This window comes from Camelina sativa, chromosome 4, assembly GCF_000633955.1.
Source record: "Camelina sativa cultivar DH55 chromosome 4, Cs, whole genome shotgun sequence".
Classification (NCBI taxonomy): domain Eukaryota; kingdom Viridiplantae; phylum Streptophyta; class Magnoliopsida; order Brassicales; family Brassicaceae; genus Camelina; species Camelina sativa.
Window position 1 is genome coordinate 28,646,678 of NC_025688.1, and position 20,546 is coordinate 28,667,223.

Genomic DNA, 20,546 nt, shown 5'->3' on the forward strand with positions numbered 1-20,546 from the left:
AAGATGTCGTTATTGTCAACCAACCAATTTTCATGGGTTTTTGTTATAAACGCCCATTAAATTTATTAAGGCCCAATTAAAAATAACATCTTTCTCTCACCTACCAAAGAACAAAAGAGCCTCTCTCTCACCACCACTTGCTTTCTCGACTTGTTGACGTGAACACCTAACTAACACGTGTCATGTTACGATTGGGTATGATAAACGCTCTCAAACCAGACCAGAGTCGTAAGAGTTGGGTTGGTGAAAGATTTTGATGGATGCCTTCTCCTCTTACCAACTCCCCCCAAACCCCCTAAAAGTGTAAAGCCGCCAATACAACACACAAGTTTATAAATTTCGTTTCTGTAATCAGAGATTTAGACCAACAAATTTCTGCGTAATTAGAACAAGGGCAGAGTTGAGAAAGATCAAATCTTTCTAACAACAAGTTGTTCTCCAATGGCACAAGCTAGCAGAATCTGCAACGGTGTGCAAAACCCATTCGTTATCTCCAATCTTTCGAAATCCAATCAACACAAATCTGCCTTATCAGTCTCGTTGAAGACACAACAGCAGCCTCGTGCTTATTCGATTTCGTCCTTGGGTTTGAAGAAGACTGGGATGATGATGCTAAACAGCGGTTCTAGGATTCGTCCTGTTAAGGTTATGGCTTCTTTTTCCACGGCGGAGAAGGCGTCGGAGATTGTGCTTCAGCCCATTAGAGAAATCTCGGGTCTGATTAAGCTACCTGGCTCCAAGTCTCTGTCAAATCGGATCCTGCTTCTCGCCGCTCTCTCTGAGGTATATATTATAATCTCGGATTTCTCTCGTTTTTTTTCGAGCTTGAGGATGAAAGATAGAGACTTTACCATTTTGGCTATCATGTTTTAGGGAACTACTGTAGTGGACAACTTGTTGAACAGTGATGACATCAATTACATGCTTGATGCGTTGAAGAGATTAGGGCTTAATGTGGAAACTGACAGTGATAACAATCGTTCGGTAGTTGAAGGATGTGGTGGGATTTTCCCAGCTTCCATAGATTCAAAGAGTGATATCGAACTTTACCTCGGAAATGCAGGAACAGCCATGCGTCCACTTACCGCTGCAGTTACTGCTGCAGGTGGCAATGCAAGGTAGATGAAAGGAGTTGATGCTTCTGAGTGAGTTTTTGATGTTTAAAGAATGGAGCTTTGTGTTGATATAGATTTATTTTTTTGATCGGTTTATTCCAGTTATGTGCTTGATGGGGTGCCTCGGATGAGAGAAAGACCTATTGGAGATTTGGTTGTTGGTCTTAAGCAGCTTGGTGCTGATGTTGAATGCACTCTTGGAACTAACTGCCCTCCTGTTCGTGTTAACGCTAATGGTGGCCTTCCTGGTGGAAAGGTGAGATCTTGCAAATGGGATGTGTGATTTTGAATCTCGATACTTACTTTATGAACACTTGTAGCAATGTGTTTTCATCCTAGGCTTAGCTTGACAATATTTCATATATTAGTTTGTTGTTAGCGGATAGATCCTAAAAGAAGAGAAATTGGGTTTGGTGTTAAATTGATTTCTCTAGTAGTGATTACTATTCTTTCTCAGTTACTTTTTTTCTTGTATGGATTTGTTGATTGACACATCGGACATATATTGCATTTGCAGGTGAAGCTTTCGGGATCAATTAGTAGTCAGTACTTGACCGCTCTGCTCATGGCAGCTCCCTTAGCTCTTGGAGACGTCGAGATTGAGATAGTCGATAAATTGATTTCTGTTCCATATGTTGAAATGACACTGAAGTTGATGGAACGTTTTGGGGTTAGTGCCGAGCATAGTGATAGCTGGGATCGTTTCTTTGTCAAGGGAGGACAAAAATACAAGCAAGAGTTATTTTCTTTCCTTTTCTGAAATCACAAACCTTAGATTGACAATATAATGACTAAAATGGTGAAATGATTCAGGTCTCCAGGTAATGCGTACGTAGAAGGTGATGCTTCTAGTGCTAGTTATTTCTTGGCTGGTGCTGCCATTACTGGTGAGACTGTCACTGTTGAAGGTTGTGGAACGACCAGCTTGCAGGTAATATCTCTACTCTGAATCATTGATGATGATACTAAGTTTATAATGCAATTCGATCAGCTCAAACTTTTGTCTCTCTAAGGCTTTCTCAAGTTGTGTGAACTTATATTGAAGAATCTAAACCCAATTTTTTTGTGATGAATCTCAAGGGAGATGTGAAATTCGCAGAGGTTCTTGAGAAAATGGGATGTAAAGTGTCCTGGACAGAGAACAGTGTGACTGTGACAGGCCCGCCTAGAGATGCTTTTGGAATGAGACACTTGCGCGCTATTGATGTCAACATGAACAAAATGCCTGATGTAGCCATGACTCTTGCCGTCGTTGCTCTCTTTGCCGATGGTCCAACCACCATTAGAGATGGTAAGTAAAAAAGCCCCTCTCTTTGGATTAGTGTTTCTCAATATTTCATGGTCACTTAATAGTTCATTCTTTTTGGTCAATATAGTGGCTAGCTGGAGAGTAAAGGAGACAGAAAGGATGATTGCCATTTGCACAGAGCTTAGAAAGGTAATATTTCCCCCTCGTTTCTCGGTTTATAATGTTCGTTCTAAGTAGATCGGTGCATAAAATTTTGCTCTTTTTGTGTCTTCAGCTGGGAGCTACAGTGGAAGAAGGTTCAGATTATTGTGTGATAACTCCACCAAAAAAGGTGAAACCAGCGGAGATTGATACATATGATGATCACAGAATGGCAATGGCATTCTCTCTTGCAGCTTGTGCTGATGTTCCGGTCACCATCAGAGATCCTGGTTGCACAAGAAAAACTTTCCCTGACTACTTCGAAGTCCTTGAAAGAATCACAAAACACTAAACAATCTAAACACCACCACTGTCTGTCCTTTTTGATCCAATGCTTGCTTATCTGTTTTCCATGTTTTTTGCCTCTGTAACAGTATTAGAAACCGAGAGTATTGTTTGTGTGTGTACTGTGTACTGGAATTGAGTGAGATGCAATCATTGAATCAGTTTTTGCTCTTTATATACCCTTGTATTTAGTGTTGTTTTGATGGGCTGACCAAGCCCATTCTGTCCTAGCCCGTTTTGATATCAACTCTGTTCCGACTCTGTATGGTAAATGTTACACGTTTGGACAATCGCATACAAAATACGCAACGCTCGAGAACCACATCTCTTAACACATTCAAATCGCTATCACAGTCGAATCACATTGCCTTATAATCAAGAAGAGGGAGCTAAATGGTATAGTATTGTATTGTCTTGGAATTTTAACAGCAATGAGAAAGAGACAAGAGAGTAGATCTTGGAGTAGATACATCTGAAAGAGGGACAAAGGCACGGGGACATGTTATGCCAATTCATAAAGGAGAAAAAGAGGACATGTTCTTGTCTTATGTAATCAAAATCCTCACATGGGGTCCTTGAGTGCCATTATAGCCTTTTTATTCACTTGTTCCTTTTTCTAATAATAAAAAGAAAAAAACATCTTGTGATTCCAACAACATTTTATTGTTTAGCCATTTTAAAAAAAGTTGGTTTATAAAAAAAACACTACTAAACCATGATTTTTAACCCTACACACTTTGGCAGGATCACCTAATGGCTCTGTACAAAAGTGCCATATTTAGAGAATTGGTTTCTTGGAAATGTATAGTAATTTAGAGTATCGTGTTTTTTTTATAGAGGAAAGCAGGGAAAACGAGCTATTTCCCCCCCCCCCCCCAAAACTATCGTATCTTGCTGGATGGAACCCGAACTATGGACACGAGCTATATATTCCTGTCAACTATGTTTGACACCTATTTCTCCCAAAATCGAAAGTTCTACACTTATATCACCCCGAATTAAAAGTTCGAGATGTAATTACACCTAATCTTGGGTTTTTCATGGTTTACTATTTGCTTAACCGTCTAACAAAAAGCCTAAACCAATTTAGACCCGTTTAAACCTATTTTGACCCAAATTTATCGAGATAACCATAATTTGACCCGATTGTTTTCGATTTTTAGTGGTTTTGACCCGACTAAACATTGTTTGAAACCCAAAATCATCGAGAGAACCCTAAATTGAGAAATCCCCAAAAAGGGAAAAACCCTAAAAAGAGCGAATCCGAGTTCAATCGATTTGATGGCGTTAATCGAGAGAGATCCCGGCGGCCCAACGCCTGATTACGACGAAGAAGGTGAAGATAGAGACCAATTTCACATCGAGCAGATGATTGAGGAGTTTGTCGATGAACCTCCAATCCGCCACGATGTGTACCCAGAGAGTGAAGACGACGGTGACGATGGTCCGGTAAGAGCTCGTACGAATATGAGGCGTGGTAATGGGGAGTTGTTCTACAAGCAGGCGTTTTTCAATGGGGTGGCTTTCAAGGAGGCGGTTCTCGATTATGTTCTCAAAACTGGGAGAAATCTGAAGCAGTACAGGTATGATAAAGCGAAAATAGGGTTTAAATGTGTTGGTGTTAATGATGAGGATGGATCTAAATGTGAGTGGAAGGTTTATGCGTCAATTCTGTCAAATGATAAGATGTGGAGGATCAATAGGTTCATCGATAAGCATAGCTGTATTCCAAATGGAGAGTGTGAGATGTTAACAGTGCCGCATATAGCTAGGTTGTTTGTTGATAAGATTAGGGATGATCCTGAGTTCTTCATGCCAAGGAAGATTGAAGAAATTGTAAAGGCAGATTGGAAGATCAGTATCACTAGGCCTCAGTGTCAAGCTGCTAGGAAGACAGCTTTAAAGTGGATTGAGAGGGAGTATGATGAGCAGTTCCATAGATTAAGAGATTATGCAGCTGAGATTATGGAAGCAAACCCGAATTCACATGTTGAGGTCGAATGTATTACGGATGATGATGGTAAAGACATGTTCAACAGGTTNAAGAGCTCGTACGAATATGAGGCGTGGTAATGGGGAGTTGTTCTACAAGCAGGCGTTTTTCAATGGGGTGGCTTTCAAGGAGGCGGTTCTCGATTATGTTCTCAAAATTGGGAGAAATCTGAAGCAGTACAAGTATGATAAAGCGAAAATAGGGTTTAAATGTGTTGGTGTTAATGATGAGGATGGATCTAAATGTGAGTGGAAGGTTTATGCGTCAATTCTGTCAAATGATAAGATGTGGAGGATCAATAGGTTCATCGATAAGCATAGTTGTATTCCAAATGGAGAGTGTGAGATGTTAACAGTGCCGCATATAGTTAGGTTGTTTGTTGATAAGATTAGGGATGATCCTGAGTTCTTCATGCCAAGGAAGATCGAAGAAATTGTAAAAGTAGATTGGAAGATCAATATCACTAGGCCTCAGTGTCAAGCTGCTAGGAAGACAACTTTAAAGTGGATTGAGAGGGAGTATGAAGAGCAGTTCCATAGATTAAGAGATTATGCAGCTGAGATTATGGAAGCAAACCCGAATTCACATGTTGAGGTCGAATGTATTACGGATGATGATGGTAAAGACATGTTCAACAGGTTCTATGTTTGTTTTGACAACATAAGAAGAACATGGATGGCGACTTGTAGGCCGATCATAGGAATTGATGGTTGCTTTTTGAAGAATAAGATTAAGGGTCAACTATTGGTAGCTTTAGGCAGAGATGTAAACAATGGTATATATCCAATAGCATGGGGAGTTGTCAAGGTTGAGAACTATGAAAATTGGTTATGGTTTGCTAAGTTGTTGAAAGAATACTTTGGGTTAAACGATGGTGATGGATTCATCCTGATGTCCGATAGACAAAAGGCAAGTTTATTCTTTTTATTTAACTTCATTTATGCTTTTATTTTGGCTTCTCTTATTTAACTTGACTTATGCTTTTACGTCTCAGGGATTGATCAAGGCTGCTTCGTGGAGTTACCAAAGATAGAGCATCGGATGTGTGTTCAACACATCTACGGTCACTTGAAAAAGGCTCATGGAAATAAAGCCCGACTGAAGCCACTGCTTTGGGATTTGGCATGGTCTTACAATGAGTCAGATTATAGGCAGCATTTTAACAGCTCCATCAACAAGGCAAGAGAGAAGCCTTTTGTTGCCATGTTAGAGACAATAAGACGACTGGCCATGGTGCGAATTGCAAAGAGGTCTGCCATATCTAATTCTCACACAGGTAAAATTCATCTTATCCTTATGTATTATTTGTTGTGTTTATAGATTCTCATGTTTTTCGCAAATGTTTGCACGGATATGTACTCCATATGTTGTTAAGTTTCTTGCGGCTGAGCACAAAGCAGCATCTACGGCTAAGGTATCAACAAGCACAAATGGGACCTTCAAAGTCAAAGTCAGTGGAGACACTCACCGTGTTTGTTTAAAGAAGATGACTTGTACGTGTCAGAAGTGGCAAATATGTGGCATCCCATGTGAGCATGCATATGGTCTCATCATTGATAAGAAGCTAACGGCTGAGAACTACGTCTGCCAGTGGTTCCGAACAGCTATATGGAGGAGAAACTATGAAGAAGGCCTAACTCCACAAAGAAGTGCAAAGTTTTGGCCTTGTACAAATGGGAATAAGGTGTATGCAGAACCACCTGAGGAAAAACAGACCAAGGCTGACAAGAAAAGGAAGAAGGGTGTCAATGAGTCACCTACTAAGAAGCAACCAAAACAGAAAAAAAGAATAATGCATTGTGGCATTTGTGGGGAAGCTAACCATAACTCTAGATTCCATAAGTCTGAATTTGCTCAGGTATGATATATTGCTTTGTTGTTTTCAGTTTCTAACTTTTCTTTTGGTTACTAACTCTAATGCCATGTTTTTTCAGCCTTCTCGACAGCCTACTCAACCTGAACCAAGTCAAGGATCACTCACTCAAGCTTGATCAAGAACCTACTTATTACTAGGGTGCTAATTTTGTGGTTGCCTAGATACATATTTTCGACCACATGAACTCTTTTCTTCCCCTAGGTCGCTTAGTGTCTTTTGTCTCCAATGGTGAATTTTGTGGTTGCTCATGTTGTATTTTCGACCACATATACTCTTGCCTTTCCTAACTCTTTTGTATGATCTATTTCGTTTCAAATGATGATCGTTTATGACATTTAATTTCATCTCTTTTGATGATCGTTTATAACACAACAAATGTAGCTTCATCTTTGACACAAAAGGTTTCATTGTCTTAAATCATTGACAAACAAACAAACATGACCATACACCATTTGTTCAACCAACTACTTTGCTTAGTACAATCATGACCATACAAACTAACAATACAACATTCATCATCTTCTTATTCCATGATTTTGCTTCACCTAAACCATCTTCAACCTTCTCCAAGACCTCCTTCTCCATCTTCTCATAAACCAGAGTATCAAACTCCAACCTCTTTGTCCTAAGCTCTTTCAATTGTTGCTCAAGTCCAGCATTCTTCATAGCCAATGCATCTACCTCATTCAGCAAAGCTTCATCGACCCACTTGAACACATGTTCATCGTTCCGAAGCTACCATTACCCAATTATTAGAACCACCCAAAATCATGAGACAAGAGGATAAAAGCATAAATTTTACCTTATTTGTTGCGGCAAAACTACAACGGTAGTATCTCCGGTAATGATTCAGATCAGATTTCGAGATCAAAGCTACAACAGCTTCCCCGCACCAACATCTCTTTGGCACACCGAACACTCTTCCTCTCGCACGAGAACTGGATGATTCGGTCGAATTGCTCATTCTGAATCTCGAATTCGGTAATGGAACCCAGAAAAGAAGAAAGAAGAAGAACAATTCCAAATCGATTGTAGGGTTCGTGATTTTTGAAAATTGGGGATTTGTGGGTTCATGGGTCTTAACAGGATAATGAATCAGGTCTTTAATGGTTCAATTTTCGGTTTATATGGTTTGGTATTGGGTTCAAAAGCTAAACCAACACAATTTTAATTCGGGGTGATATAAGTGTAGAACTTTCGATTTAGGGAGAAATAGGTGTCAATCATAGTTGACAGGGATATATAGCTCGTGTCCATAGTTCGGGTTCCATACAACAAAATATGATAGTTTTGGGAGAGAAAATAGCTTGTTTCCCGAGGAAAGCACTAAAACCAAAGTTTGAAGAGCCCAAAATATCTCTTACACCACCATTCAAGGAAAACGAATAAACATAGGACTTAGGGGTCATCTAACAACCTACCTTCTGTTCAAATTTAGAGTCCATTTTGCTTATTTAACAACTACCCGCAAAACAAACCCTATTAACCAAAAAGTTGAAAACTTTTGGTTCAAATTCAAAAACCTTTTTGGGATCAGAGGCTTCCCGAAAATCTTGGAGTATTATTATTCACCAATCACAAAAAAAAAAATTTCAAGTCTCCTTTAGAAGATTCAAACAACTTTTACAGTCAAAAATTTATCAATTATCAACAGAAATCTCCATCTTTTCTATTTATTTTTTATTTAATTTAAATTCAAGTCAAACAGATCAAAAATACCTGTTTTTGACTCTCTTTTCTTCTTCTCCCTTGATTTGAATCTCTAAAATCTTCAATCCCCATGTTCTAATTTAAAAGTTTTACAACAGTCTCTTTTTTATCACACACACAAACTTTGATCCTCGAATATAAAATATATAATAAAAAGAGAAGATTCTAAGAAGAAGCTGCCATTAAAAACTCCAAAAACAAGGCAAGAGAAGAAGAAGAAGAAGAAGAAGAAAAAAAAAAAAGCAATGTCGCGTCTAGACGAGATGATGATACCTTCAAGCCCAGGCAAGTTCAAGATGGAGAAATCTTCATACTTGCATCGTCTCAGATTCCAATCTTCTCTCACAAAGTTTGCATTTTTCTCCTTCTTCCTCCTCTGTCTCATCTCTCTACTCTTCCTCCGATCTCCTCCTTCCGTCAACCCTTCCCCTTCCTCCTCCTCCTCCGATCCATCTCGCCGCTCACTCCGTACCTCCACCTACGGAGGACCCGCTTGGGAAAAACGTATCCGATCCTCTGCTCGTATCCGAACCTCAACAACCAACGGAATCACAGTTTTAGTAACCGGAGCAGCAGGTTTCGTCGGCACGCACGTCTCCGCCGCATTGAAACGCCGAGGAGACGGCGTAATCGGGCTAGACAACTTCAACGACTACTACGATCCATCCCTGAAACGAGCGAGACAAGCTTTACTAGAGAGAAGCGGCATCTTCATAGTAGAAGGAGACATAAACGACGTCGAATTGCTACGTAAGCTGTTCAAGATCGTCTCCTTCACTCACGTTATGCATCTAGCAGCTCAAGCTGGTGTACGGTACGCAATGGAAAACCCTAGCTCTTATGTTCACAGCAACATCGCCGGATTCGTTAATCTCCTCGAGATCTGCAAATCCGCGAATCCACAGCCTGCTATAGTCTGGGCTTCGTCTAGCTCCGTCTACGGACTCAACACGAAAGTCCCCTTCTCGGAGAAAGATAGAACAGATCAACCGGCGAGTTTATACGCCGCGACTAAAAAAGCCGGCGAAGAGATCGCCCACACCTACAACCACATCTACGGGTTATCACTAACCGGATTGAGGTTTTTCACGGTGTACGGACCTTGGGGAAGGCCAGACATGGCCTACTTCTTCTTCACCAAAGATATACTAAAAGGCAAATCGATTTCGATATTCGAATCGGCGAATCACGGAACGGTGGCTAGGGATTTCACTTACATTGACGATATAGTGAAAGGATGTTTAGCGTCGCTTGATACGGCGGAGAAGAGTACGGGGACAGGAGGGAAGAAGAGAGGTCCGGCGCAGTTGAGAGTGTTTAACCTAGGGAACACGTCGCCGGTGCCGGTTTCAGATCTGGTGAGGATATTGGAGAGGCAGTTGAAAGTGAAGGCGAAGAAGAATGTGATTAAGATGCCACGAAACGGTGACGTTCCGTTTACTCATGCTAATATTAGTTTAGCTCAACGTGAGCTTGGTTATAAACCCACCACTGATCTCCAGACCGGTTTGAAGAAGTTTGTCAGATGGTATTTGAGTTATTACTCCTCCTCCGGTCACTCTAAAGCCGCCGCTAGATGATGATCNCCTCTTTTTTTTTATCACACACACAAACTTTGATCCTCGAATATAATAAATATAATAAAAAAGATAATATTCGTGTTTCTCATTTTGGAGTCATAATAAAGAAACCTTCCATTTAATTTAATCCCCCTCCAAGAAACCTGAAGATTCTAAGAAGAAGCTGCCATTAAAAAGAAGAAGAAGAAGAAGGAGAAGAAGAAGAAGAAGAGGAGATAAAAAAAAAAATGTCGCGTCTAGACGAGATGATACCTTCAAGCCCAGGCAAATTCAAGATGGAGAAATCTTCATACTTGCATCGTCTCAGATTCCAATCTTATCTCACAAAGTTTGCATTTTTCTCCTTCTTCCTCCTCTGTCTCATCTCTCTACTCTTCCTCCGATCTCCTCCTTCCGTCAACCCTTCCCCCTCCTCCTCCTCCGATCCATCTCGCCGCTCACTCCGTACCTCCACCTACGGAGGACCCGCTTGGGAAAAACGTATCCGATCCTCTGCTCGTATCCGAACCTCAACAACCAACGGAATCACAGTTTTAGTAACCGGAGCAGCAGGTTTCGTCGGCACGCACGTCTCCGCCGCATTGAAACGCCGAGGAGACGGCGTAATCGGGCTAGACAACTTCAACGACTACTACGATCCATCCCTGAAACGAGCGAGACAAGCTTTACTAGAGAGAAGCGGCATCTTCATAGTAGAAGGAGACATAAACGACGTCGAATTGCTACGTAAGCTGTTCAAGATCGTCTCCTTCACTCACGTTATGCATCTAGCAGCTCAAGCTGGTGTACGGTACGCAATGGAAAACCCTAGCTCTTATGTTCACAGCAACATCGCCGGATTCGTTAATCTCCTCGAGATCTGCAAATCCGCGAATCCACAGCCTGCTATAGTCTGGGCTTCGTCTAGCTCCGTCTACGGACTCAACACGAAAGTCCCCTTCTCGGAGAAAGATAGAACAGATCAACCGGCGAGTTTATACGCCGCGACTAAAAAAGCCGGCGAAGAGATCGCCCACACCTACAACCACATCTACGGGTTATCACTAACCGGATTGAGGTTTTTCACGGTGTACGGACCTTGGGGAAGGCCAGACATGGCCTACTTCTTCTTCACCAAAGATATACTAAAAGGCAAATCGATTTCGATATTCGAATCGGCGAATCACGGAACGGTGGCTAGGGATTTCACTTACATTGACGATATAGTGAAAGGATGTTTAGCGTCGCTTGATACGGCGGAGAAGAGTACGGGGACAGGAGGGAAGAAGAGAGGTCCGGCGCAGTTGAGAGTGTTTAACCTAGGGAACACGTCGCCGGTGCCGGTTTCAGATCTGGTGAGGATATTGGAGAGGCAGTTGAAAGTGAAGGCGAAGAAGAATGTGATTAAGATGCCACGAAACGGTGACGTTCCGTTTACTCATGCTAATATTAGTTTAGCTCAACGTGAGCTTGGTTATAAACCCACCACTGATCTCCAGACCGGTTTGAAGAAGTTTGTCAGATGGTATTTGAGTTATTACTCCTCCTCCGGTCACTCTAAAGCCGCCGCTAGATGATGATCATTGATGATCTTTTGATTTCTTTGTGTTTTTTCTTTTCTTCTGTTTGAGTAATTTTGGGGGATTGTTGTTGTAACAGAGAGTGAGAAGAGCACAGACAGAGACCCATTCGGTGATTTTTAATTTAATTTATTTATTTTACTTCTCCGGTACGTAACTGTTGTAGTGGTTGATTTGATTAAATAAAAGAGAAATCACAAAAAGAACAGTCTATTCTTAGACAACAGTTAGGCTTAGAAATCGTATTTAGTTCTTCCACTACCTAGAACAAGACATAACATATCTGGAATGTTTGAAGTAGATTTGTAGAAGTTCCACGCCTCGAGCATTAGGCGTTTTCTTGATCCTTTGAAGTGAACGATCTGCGTTTTATTAACAGTAGTGAGAATATGATGAAAGGGTTCGTGATGGTTTCTTTAAGGTTAGGGATTTAGAGTGTACCTTGACATCTAATGGCATGCCATGAAACTGACCAGCACCTTCAGGAGGTGTCCAGTTGTATAGAGCACATGGTAAAAACAGCACTGAAGCTCCAGCTATTTCTTGTGTGAATGCTTGTGGCTTTGTAAATCTCTTTGCGTCAAAGGAAGGGTGAGATTTTACAACCCATACCAGAGCCAATTGATCACCAAGCATGCGCGAAGCTTTCATGTATTTGGTTTTGTATGCTTTTAGGACTTCTTCTAGAAAAACTTTCGCCCTGCATTTGAATCACATGAAGACCAATTCATCAGTATGCTGAGTATATAAGTTTCAATATAGATAGAATCAGCTTTTTGTGATCATCTACGCTGATTTTCATACCAGGTTCAGATACTGATTCCAAAGAGACAACGAGTATTTCTTTAACTAGCATAAGAGATTCTATTTCAATTAAACGAGGAGAGAAAAGGATAAATGCACACCTTAGGATCCCTTCACGTGTGCCTCTCACAGCTATAAATCCTGAATTCAGCGGCTGATCTTTATTGTTCCTGAATGTGAGAGCTAAATGGAAGCTTGGATGCTTGTCAAATATAGTCCCGATGTCGTCAACCACAGCTATATCAGAATCAGTGAATATATAGTGGTTTATCGCACCCTCTTTCTTCTCAAGCTTCATCTCAAGAAAGGCCTGCAGAATCAATTTTTTAACAAGAATCATGACCCAATGAGCATTTGTTTACTCTCAACAACTCAGGCACTTTACTAAATACTTTCTTAAGAATGAATAAAAAGGAAACTTAGGCCGGGTCTTAAGAAATGTATGCCAAAGAAATAGATAGATAGGCAAAACCAACAAATTTATTCTACCTAGGTATCAGTGCGATTTTGCTCTTACAATGTAAGACCTGATTCTTTGAAGCATCAGGTTACCCCGTGAATAATCACCCCGAACAGGCTGTACCACCACATTGCTTTGTTGGATGGAGAGATCAGAAGCTGGATCAGTCAATATGACAACATTGCTCTTGGGCATAGTCACCTAAACACCAGAATTGTATCAGATAGCAGACGCAGAAGCTAAGAAACACCAAAAAAAAAACAAAATTTAGAGGAAAAACTCAGCAATGTTACCTGAATGAAGTTGGCAAATGCATTTAGAACTGCCATTGACCTCTGTGGCTTGCTGTAGGTAACATTCCCAACAACAGAAACCATATTGGAGGATTTCACATTATCTACCGTAGTATTATAAATAGTAAACACTGTAACAAAAGAAACACCATTTCCAGCACCAGACACATGAGAAGTTGAAGTGTGAGTCTTGTTCAGAGCCTTTGTGCCTAAACAAAAGACAATTTACAACACTGTCATCCCAAATTGCAGTTCCTAAAAAAGCATACAATGAGATATTCAAAGAATGAAAACAATGGTCCAATGTTTGTGAAGCAAACCAAAACAAACTAAGTGTATGACATCTCATTGACAAAAGTCCTGAGTTCTACACCCAAGTTATACTAAAACTATTACTCAGATCACTTTCTGAACACAAATCGAAGATGGTGATTGATTCAGATCTGTGCCTAGACCAAAATAGTGCTTAATTACGAACTTATAGCAATTAGGTAGTGAGCTTCTAGCAAACCTAAAAATAGGAGTATACGCAAAAAAAAACTAACCTCGGCAATGTAATCGATCCGGCAAGCCTTGACCAGCTACAGGACCGAGCACAAGGTGATTCAATTTCTTACTACGAACGGTTTGCTCATCGTTCCTCACCGAATCGGAAGAAAAACCAACAAGTGACGAGAGATGAGGAAGAACAAAGAGCACAGGAATAAGTAAAAGAAAACGACGCCATCCGCTACAAGATCTCATGCTCCGATAATCTCTCCGGGAAGCCATTGATTTCGTATAAACAAACCCCTTCAATTGCAATCGCTGATCTTCGGAGGATTGAGTACACTAACCCCGCCAGAACCGGAGATAGATCCAAACTACGTGACGTTTTTCTATTTAAGATCTTCTTAAAAAACGACGCGATTTTCTTTTGTTACTGGGCCAGAAAACGAAAGGCCCAATAGATATGTTTGTTGATTTAAACCGAACTCACACGATAAAGAACCGGTTTAATCGGTGATTATGGTATCAATGTACCACAGTGGTCGGTTCTTGCGTCGTCTTCAAGCTCTGACCTTGAGCAGTAGTGCTTGTATCTTCCCGAAATTGTCTCCTGCTTCTTCTGCTTTCATGGATGCTTCAATCCCCAATTCTTCTAGAAAACCTAATTTCTCTTCCTTCGCTCAATCTAGCCGAAGGTGAATTGAATTTTTTTACATTATTCGAAAACTCTCAACATCCCTTTTTGATTTTGCCTCATTGATTCATGTGATGTTTAGTTTTCGGATTTTGATGGATGTAGCGGCGGTAGAGGATCATCAGGATACGAGAGAGAGAACGATCGACGCAGACCTCACGGCCGCGGCGGTGGCGGTGGCGGAAAAGATAACATTGATGCGCTTGGAAGACTTTTGTAAGTTGCGATCGTTACTGATTCGAGATGTAATGTAGAGATATATATATATATATAGATATCTTGATTTTGACTCTAGTTTTGGTTGGGTGATTAGGACACGAATCTTGCGACATATGGCTACTGAGCTGAGATTGAACATGAGAGGTGATGGTTTTGTTAAAGTTGAAGATTTACTTAAGCTGAATTTGAAAACGACTGCTAATATACAACTGAAGTCACACACGATTGATGAAATCAGAGAGGTCAGTTTCATTATCTTTCACTTAACCAGCAATTTCGATTGAAGTTCGTTTAAATTGAGTTTTTGGAATGGTTTCGTTAACTTGGCAGGCTGTGAGAAGAGACAATAAACAACGTTTTAGCCTCTTAGAAGAGAATGGTGAGCTCTTGATCCGCGCTAACCAAGGCCACTCCATCACGGTAATTGAACTTTAAACATTCCTTAGCATTTAGCTGTTTTCATCTTCATCTTTTGTGTTGAAAGTTGAGACATTTCCATTTATTTTGGGTCTTTGTGTGCAGACGGTGGAGTCAGAAAAGTTACTAAAACCAGTACTGTCACCAGAAGAAGCTCCAGGTACTAACTAGTAGGACACATACTTGTGACTTCTGTTATTTGTATTACTTGCATTGTTGCTCTGTGTGTTAATTAGAAATATCTGTAATGGCAGTGTGTGTACATGGAACTTATAGGAAGAATTTGGAATCCATCTTAGCATCGGGCTTAAACCGTATGAATAGAATGCATGTTCACTTCTCTTGTGGCTTACCAACAGATGGTGAAGTGATTAGTGGTAAGATTTTTGATCCTATTGTTGTGCTGTATTATTGTTGCAATATGCACATCTATCTGATTCCAAATTTTTACATGGTTTTGGCGAAGGCATGAGAAGGAATGTTAATGTTTTGATCTTCCTCGACATGAAGAAAGCTCTTGAAGGTATATTACTTTAGCATGAGACCTTTAATTCCCTGTCTTAGAAATTAGTGCTGTGTCTATCAAAGATTTTAACATTTCAGTAAATACTTGTGAATATATATCCAGATGGGATTGCGTTCTACGTCTCAGACAACAAAGTGATTTTGACTGAAGGCATTGATGGTGTAGTGCCTGTCGATTACTTCCAGAAGATCGAGTCTTGGCCTGATCGGCAATCCATACCTTTCTGATTCATACGATTCAACATCATGCGAAGATTCACAGGGTTCTGTGACAATGACTGTGAAGATTCAATTCTTGTGAACCTTTGATTATGTAATGTTTCAATGTCTCCAGTTGCACATATGACATTTTACGGTACTTGTCTTGAGAGTTCAAGGCCCAATACGAAAGTTTTGTGGTTACAAAAGAAGCCAAGTGTATTAGCCTTTTTACGGTACTTTGTCTTGAGAGTTCAAGACCCAATACGAAAGATATTAGGAACAATGAACGATCTTTTTATTTGCTCTGAAAAGTTGTAATTAATGCATATGCTTAAAGCTGGATTTAGTCTTTTAAGCTGCAGTTATCAAATAGTACTTTAAATCTTTAATGTATCATTAGTCTTTGATTGTATCATAAAAAAGTACCGTATAAAAAGCATGGTTTTTAAAAAAAGGTTTAGAGAAACGCAAGAATAAAAAAAGTGAGAACCGTGAAAGCAAAAAGAGAACAAATTCGTAAAAGATATGTATTGTCGACGAGATTACTCTGTTAATAAACTATTTAAAGTGAACATTTGTCTTGGTCACGTGATATACTATCTTCTTCTTTGTAAACAGCAGTAGGAATTGGACTCTTCAGTTATTAGCAGAGAATGAATATAATACGACGTAATATCAATAAATTAAATTAGTGTATGCTTTTGAAACATTATACTTGAATCTTGTCTTCGACTTGCTTGTTTTTTTGTGGTCTCCAACAAAAAACTCGATGTCCGTGATGCAGACCTTTCATCATATCATATTTTTTTTCCTTATGTACTGTTTCCTAGTCAATATAATAATTAAGTACCTGACAAAAACCTTGTAAATTTTTTCTCTAATATACTGACAAATTAAAAATGTTTTGAGCTAATTTTATTAGGCTTCTACATCATTTTCAGTTTAACTAGTCAAATCTAAAGTAATATCTATCATTACGAACTATGCATATAAATATATATTGGCATACAGTTATCACTTATCAACTATATGAACAAAAATATCTGCCAAAGCTGAGAGTTGAAACTATTTTACACAAATAATCAAACGTATTTCCATAATTATATACTAATTCTAAATAATTATATTATTTACCTACATTACAATATGACATTTGTTTGACACAAGTAGATAAGCATTCTCACGAAAGAAGTTGATTGTTTTTGTTATTCGCATATTTATATATACAGTATTTTTTTTTTGTAATCATGGAGCTTATATACCTGTCTTTCTGTGTTCTATCATGGACACTACTTCGTTTTGTCTTCCCGTGTTAGGTGAGATAGAAGAAACTTTTTCATATTTGAATTCTCTGAATTTGAAATGTGGTTTTTTTTTTTGCCAGCTTGTGGAACTTTTTGTAGTGGAGCTTATCTTTTTATGAATATGACCAAAAAAGTCTTATTTACTGTAATTATAAATAGTTTTAACTATTTAACGCAAATGAGAACCGCAAATTTGATATATGTGACGAAACTACTACGTTAAACCAGTATATTAATCTTATAATTAAAGAAAAGAAGAAAATTATTTTGATGCATTTGATCACATATGATAATAAATTGGCACGCCTATACAACATATATAGCGTTTGGACCAATTTTATAGATCTAATAAATCAAAGAACACATCGAACACACATAAGTTTCGGTTTTCAACGTCTAAATATACGAGAAGTAGCCAAAAAACACTATTTCTAATAGTATAGAAAAATAAGTAATTGTTCCACTAAAAAATAGACACGATATATAACAAAACAAAATTCATAGTTTTGCTCAAAAACAAAACAAGGATTGATATATCAGCAAAATGCGGTGCCTACCAAGTACCAACATATGATTATTCATAAATAAAAATATAGTATTTGATGTTATTCAATTTGTAACAAAATATGAAACATCGATCTCATACATCCAAACAAAATGGGACAGGCTGGGTTAAGATAACGTGTGAGGGTTTTCTCTGGAGACGATCCAAATTTAAGGCGTGACTTCTAAATCATATCGATCACACCACTGTTTGTTTGTTTTTGTTGTCAAAGGGGTTAAATCACACTACTGTTCCTTATAGCAAATATAAAGAGATGAACTAGTTATATGTATAATTCTATAACATTTACCACTTGGGGTGATTTAGTAGATGTAATGTAAGTAAGCTCATTTGGTCTATAAATAGTTTTATAAGTGAAAGTAAATTATCTAATAAATTTAGGAACTCAACTATTGTCAACACTATCATCATATATATAGAGAATTAACTGCACTAATTAAGTTATCATGCACACATTATTTTTGATAACACTCAATGATTTCATTCCACATATATAGAATTTATATATAGGTGCATGTATCATCCACCACCTCACCCATTTGTAAATAACTAAATATCATCCACCACTACCCACGAAGTAAGAAGATGATTACAGAGAAAATGGAATATATCTTAAGTGCAGCCTTATAGCCTTTTTTCCTTTATTCTCTTGCTTTATGTCTTTCTTGTTTCTGTAAATTCACATGTTATACTTAGAGGAGAGCGAGGTGTTTGGTCTATTTTACCTTTTGCAATGACGAGATCAAGAAGATAGCAAAAACATTAACTCAATCAGGAGTTCACATGTTATAAAAATTTTAACTTAAAAAAAAAATGTTTTAGAAAAAATTGAGTAAAAGATGTTCACATGTTGCTTCTCTATTGACTTGCCTCCATCACCTTCTTTGTCCCATTTGATGTACTCTTAGCCCCATGCCTCTTGGATGCCTTTTTCTCTTTTTATTCTATTTTATTTATATCTAAAATATAATATAAGCTATGCTTTGTTTTATTCATGTAACAATTATTTGCATTCAAATATAGTAATTTAATGGAATAATCACAAGAAATCCCATTTATCTTTGTACCTTATTCTCTATGTGAACATTAGAACATATAAAGCTGGTTATCAGGTTCTTGTACATGTCATATCTAAGGGTATTTAGTATCTACAGATGATGATGATCTGACAAAGTCGAGCTTTAACTTGGTAAAGTTTTTTTTTTTTCCTTTTTTCCTAACTGGAGTCCTAATCACACAGTTTTTACTTTTTTTTTTCAGTAAATATTTCATTAACTATAGAATCATTGATAGAAAATTTTAAAGTGGATTGATAATTAATTTATGAATTCACTTACAAATAAAATTTTATAAGAAAACATATATCCAAATGTTTTTTTTTTTTGTTTAGACTAAGCCCTGTAATCTGTAATGGTAGCATATAACTTTAATGGATATATGAAAAGTTAAAAGAATGATATAAAAAAGTACGAATTTATATAGCTGGTGCACTGAAAAAGAAACAACTTTTCTTACCATTAAATCTAGAGAGAGTGGTATCATTTTCAATTTTGAAAAGAAAAAAAAAAGCTAAAGATTCGCCTAACTATAATTGTTTTTCTCTGAAAAGTCTTTAAAAGTGTAGTCTTTACCGTAGATAGTACTGAAAATGAAATGAACTCACTCGTGGACTTCAATATTTTCAATTTTTGTGACTCCTCTTTTGTTTCCCTTCAATTCCAAATAAGCTTATGTATTTACTACTCAGTCAATAACAATCCACACAAAAATAAATGTTAAACTATATATATATATATATATAAGGGTTTGATAGATTAGGAATGTAACATGAATACTTGATGTAACATGAACAAACAACTAAAATAGTGTTGTAAAAGTTTTTGAGATATTTTTTAACGTACAAATTAAATAAAATTCTTACACCACTTAGACCTTAAAGTTTTGTATATCGATTTTGATAAGTAATACGTCTTCTTAATTTTTTGTCGAACTAAAATAGATATAAAACTAGAGTTATGAATGTGTGATACTTATTATTTTTTTTTTTCGTTGTTGGACTAACCTTTTTATTATTATTTTTACGATATCTACACATTTTGTGGTTTACGTTTTTTTCAGTATTAACAATCAAGACGTGATAGTATTTTTACTAATACAATAGACAAACAAAAAGTTTTGCTTTCAAAACCACAAGAAAGAAAGTCATTTTCTTCCTCATCACACACACACACTCTCTCTCTTCTCTCCAACCAAACATGGCCTCTCCTCCACTCTCACTCTTTCTCATCCTCTTCTTCTTCCTTCATCCTTCACTGTCTTCCTCCTCCGAGCTAGACATTCTCCTCGACATCAAATCCTCTCTTGACCCTCAAAAACGTTTCCTCACTTCATGGACTCCCGACGCCGACCCTTGTTCCCCAGGCTCATTCGACGGTGTCGCTTGCGACGGAAACCACCGTGTTGCTAACATATCTCTTCAAGGAATGGGTCTCACCGGAACTATCCCTCCTTCAATCGGTCTTCTCACTAGCTTAACCGGTTTATACCTTCACTTCAACTCCTTGACCGGTCAGATTCCTAAAGCTATCTCAAATTTGCCTCTCCTCACTGATTTGTACCTCAATGTCAACAATCTTTCCGGTGAAATCCCTCCTCAAGTCGGAAACTTAGACAATCTTCAAGGTATATATAGCTAGTAGGTCTTTTTATATATATGCATGTGTTTTTAATTAAACTCATTCACTAATAATTCATTTATTGCAGCCAAAACACCTTAAGTGGGTCAAGTTTGGTTTATTAGATAAGCTAAAATGAGTTAATTTAGTTTTGAATGGGTGTTAGATTTTAGAATATTTTTTTTTTCTATAAAAAAACTCATCTAATCATCCAATCAAGTTTTAGAACATTGGTAAAATAACTTTTGTCTCAAGTTTGAATTTGTTTGATTCTCCTAGAAACTAGGGAAAACTCTTTTTTTCTTTGTAGACCTTCACTCTTTTTTATGCAA

At 38.1% G+C, this 20,546-nt stretch overlaps 8 protein-coding genes and 1 long non-coding RNA gene across 10 annotated transcripts in view; 6 read left to right on the top strand and 3 right to left on the bottom strand.

Moving 5' to 3' along the window:
- Window positions 242–3,025, top strand: LOC104783088 (3-phosphoshikimate 1-carboxyvinyltransferase, chloroplastic). Of its 2 annotated transcripts, none has more exons than XM_010508167.2 (8): window positions 242–783; window positions 874–1,118; window positions 1,218–1,371; window positions 1,633–1,853; window positions 1,929–2,046; window positions 2,196–2,406; window positions 2,492–2,553; window positions 2,639–3,025. In XM_010508167.2, the coding sequence occupies exons 1-8, from the start codon at window positions 442–444 to the stop codon at window positions 2,855–2,857; spliced, it is 1,572 nt and encodes a 523-aa protein (XP_010506469.1). In that variant the 5' UTR covers window positions 242–441; the 3' UTR covers window positions 2,858–3,025. The 2 variants fall into 2 exon arrangements, with proteins under 2 accessions (XP_010506469.1, XP_010506470.1); XM_010508168.2 differs by having other exon boundaries at window positions 1,633–1,847.
- Window positions 4,056–6,324, top strand: LOC104784419. The gene is made up of 4 exons (XM_010509447.2): window positions 4,056–4,889; window positions 5,482–5,756; window positions 5,838–6,093; window positions 6,219–6,324. The coding sequence occupies exons 1-4, from the start codon at window positions 4,132–4,134 to the stop codon at window positions 6,322–6,324; spliced, it is 1,395 nt and encodes a 464-aa protein (XP_010507749.1). The 5' UTR covers window positions 4,056–4,131.
- Window positions 6,293–7,038, top strand: LOC104783089. The gene is made up of 2 exons (XM_010508169.1): window positions 6,293–6,701; window positions 6,778–7,038. The coding sequence occupies exons 1-2, from the start codon at window positions 6,330–6,332 to the stop codon at window positions 6,832–6,834; spliced, it is 429 nt and encodes a 142-aa protein (XP_010506471.1). The 5' UTR covers window positions 6,293–6,329; the 3' UTR covers window positions 6,835–7,038.
- LOC104784420 (uncharacterized protein At4g04775-like) lies at window positions 7,176–7,683 on the bottom strand. The gene is made up of 2 exons (XM_010509449.2): window positions 7,522–7,683; window positions 7,176–7,454 (listed from the first exon to the last, which is right to left on the bottom strand). Exons 1-2 carry the CDS (start codon window positions 7,681–7,683, stop codon window positions 7,176–7,178), a joined length of 441 nt encoding a protein of 146 aa, XP_010507751.1.
- Window positions 8,202–11,709, top strand: LOC104783090 (UDP-glucuronate 4-epimerase 4). Its single transcript, XM_010508170.2, has 2 exons — window positions 8,202–10,005; window positions 11,562–11,709. Exons 1-2 carry the CDS (start codon window positions 8,675–8,677, stop codon window positions 11,563–11,565), a joined length of 1,335 nt encoding a protein of 444 aa, XP_010506472.1. The 5' UTR covers window positions 8,202–8,674; the 3' UTR covers window positions 11,566–11,709.
- On the bottom strand, window positions 10,066–10,354 carry LOC109132731. Its single transcript, XR_002037841.1, has 2 exons — window positions 10,262–10,354; window positions 10,066–10,161 (listed from the first exon to the last, which is right to left on the bottom strand). It is a non-coding gene; the product is annotated as an uncharacterized LOC109132731 (long non-coding RNA).
- On the bottom strand, window positions 11,763–13,986 carry LOC104783092. The gene is made up of 6 exons (XM_010508172.2): window positions 13,671–13,986; window positions 13,126–13,334; window positions 12,890–13,033; window positions 12,474–12,682; window positions 12,010–12,268; window positions 11,763–11,930 (listed from the first exon to the last, which is right to left on the bottom strand). The coding sequence occupies exons 1-6, from the start codon at window positions 13,894–13,896 to the stop codon at window positions 11,802–11,804; spliced, it is 1,176 nt and encodes a 391-aa protein (XP_010506474.1). The 5' UTR covers window positions 13,897–13,986; the 3' UTR covers window positions 11,763–11,801.
- On the top strand, window positions 14,129–15,953 carry LOC104783093 (tRNA 2'-phosphotransferase 1). Its single transcript, XM_010508173.2, has 8 exons — window positions 14,129–14,309; window positions 14,414–14,524; window positions 14,622–14,769; window positions 14,858–14,947; window positions 15,050–15,104; window positions 15,199–15,321; window positions 15,411–15,467; window positions 15,573–15,953. Exons 1-8 carry the CDS (start codon window positions 14,134–14,136, stop codon window positions 15,695–15,697), a joined length of 885 nt encoding a protein of 294 aa, XP_010506475.1. The 5' UTR covers window positions 14,129–14,133; the 3' UTR covers window positions 15,698–15,953.
- Window positions 19,737–20,546, top strand: part of LOC104783094 (probable LRR receptor-like serine/threonine-protein kinase At1g34110) — a 3,498-nt gene continuing 2,688 nt past the window's right edge. Inside the window, exon 1 of the mRNA XM_010508174.2 lies at window positions 19,737–20,221. Coding sequence (XP_010506476.1) covers window positions 19,795–20,221 — 427 coding nt within the window. The 5' untranslated portion in view covers window positions 19,737–19,794. The remainder of the gene's footprint in view (window positions 20,222–20,546) is intronic.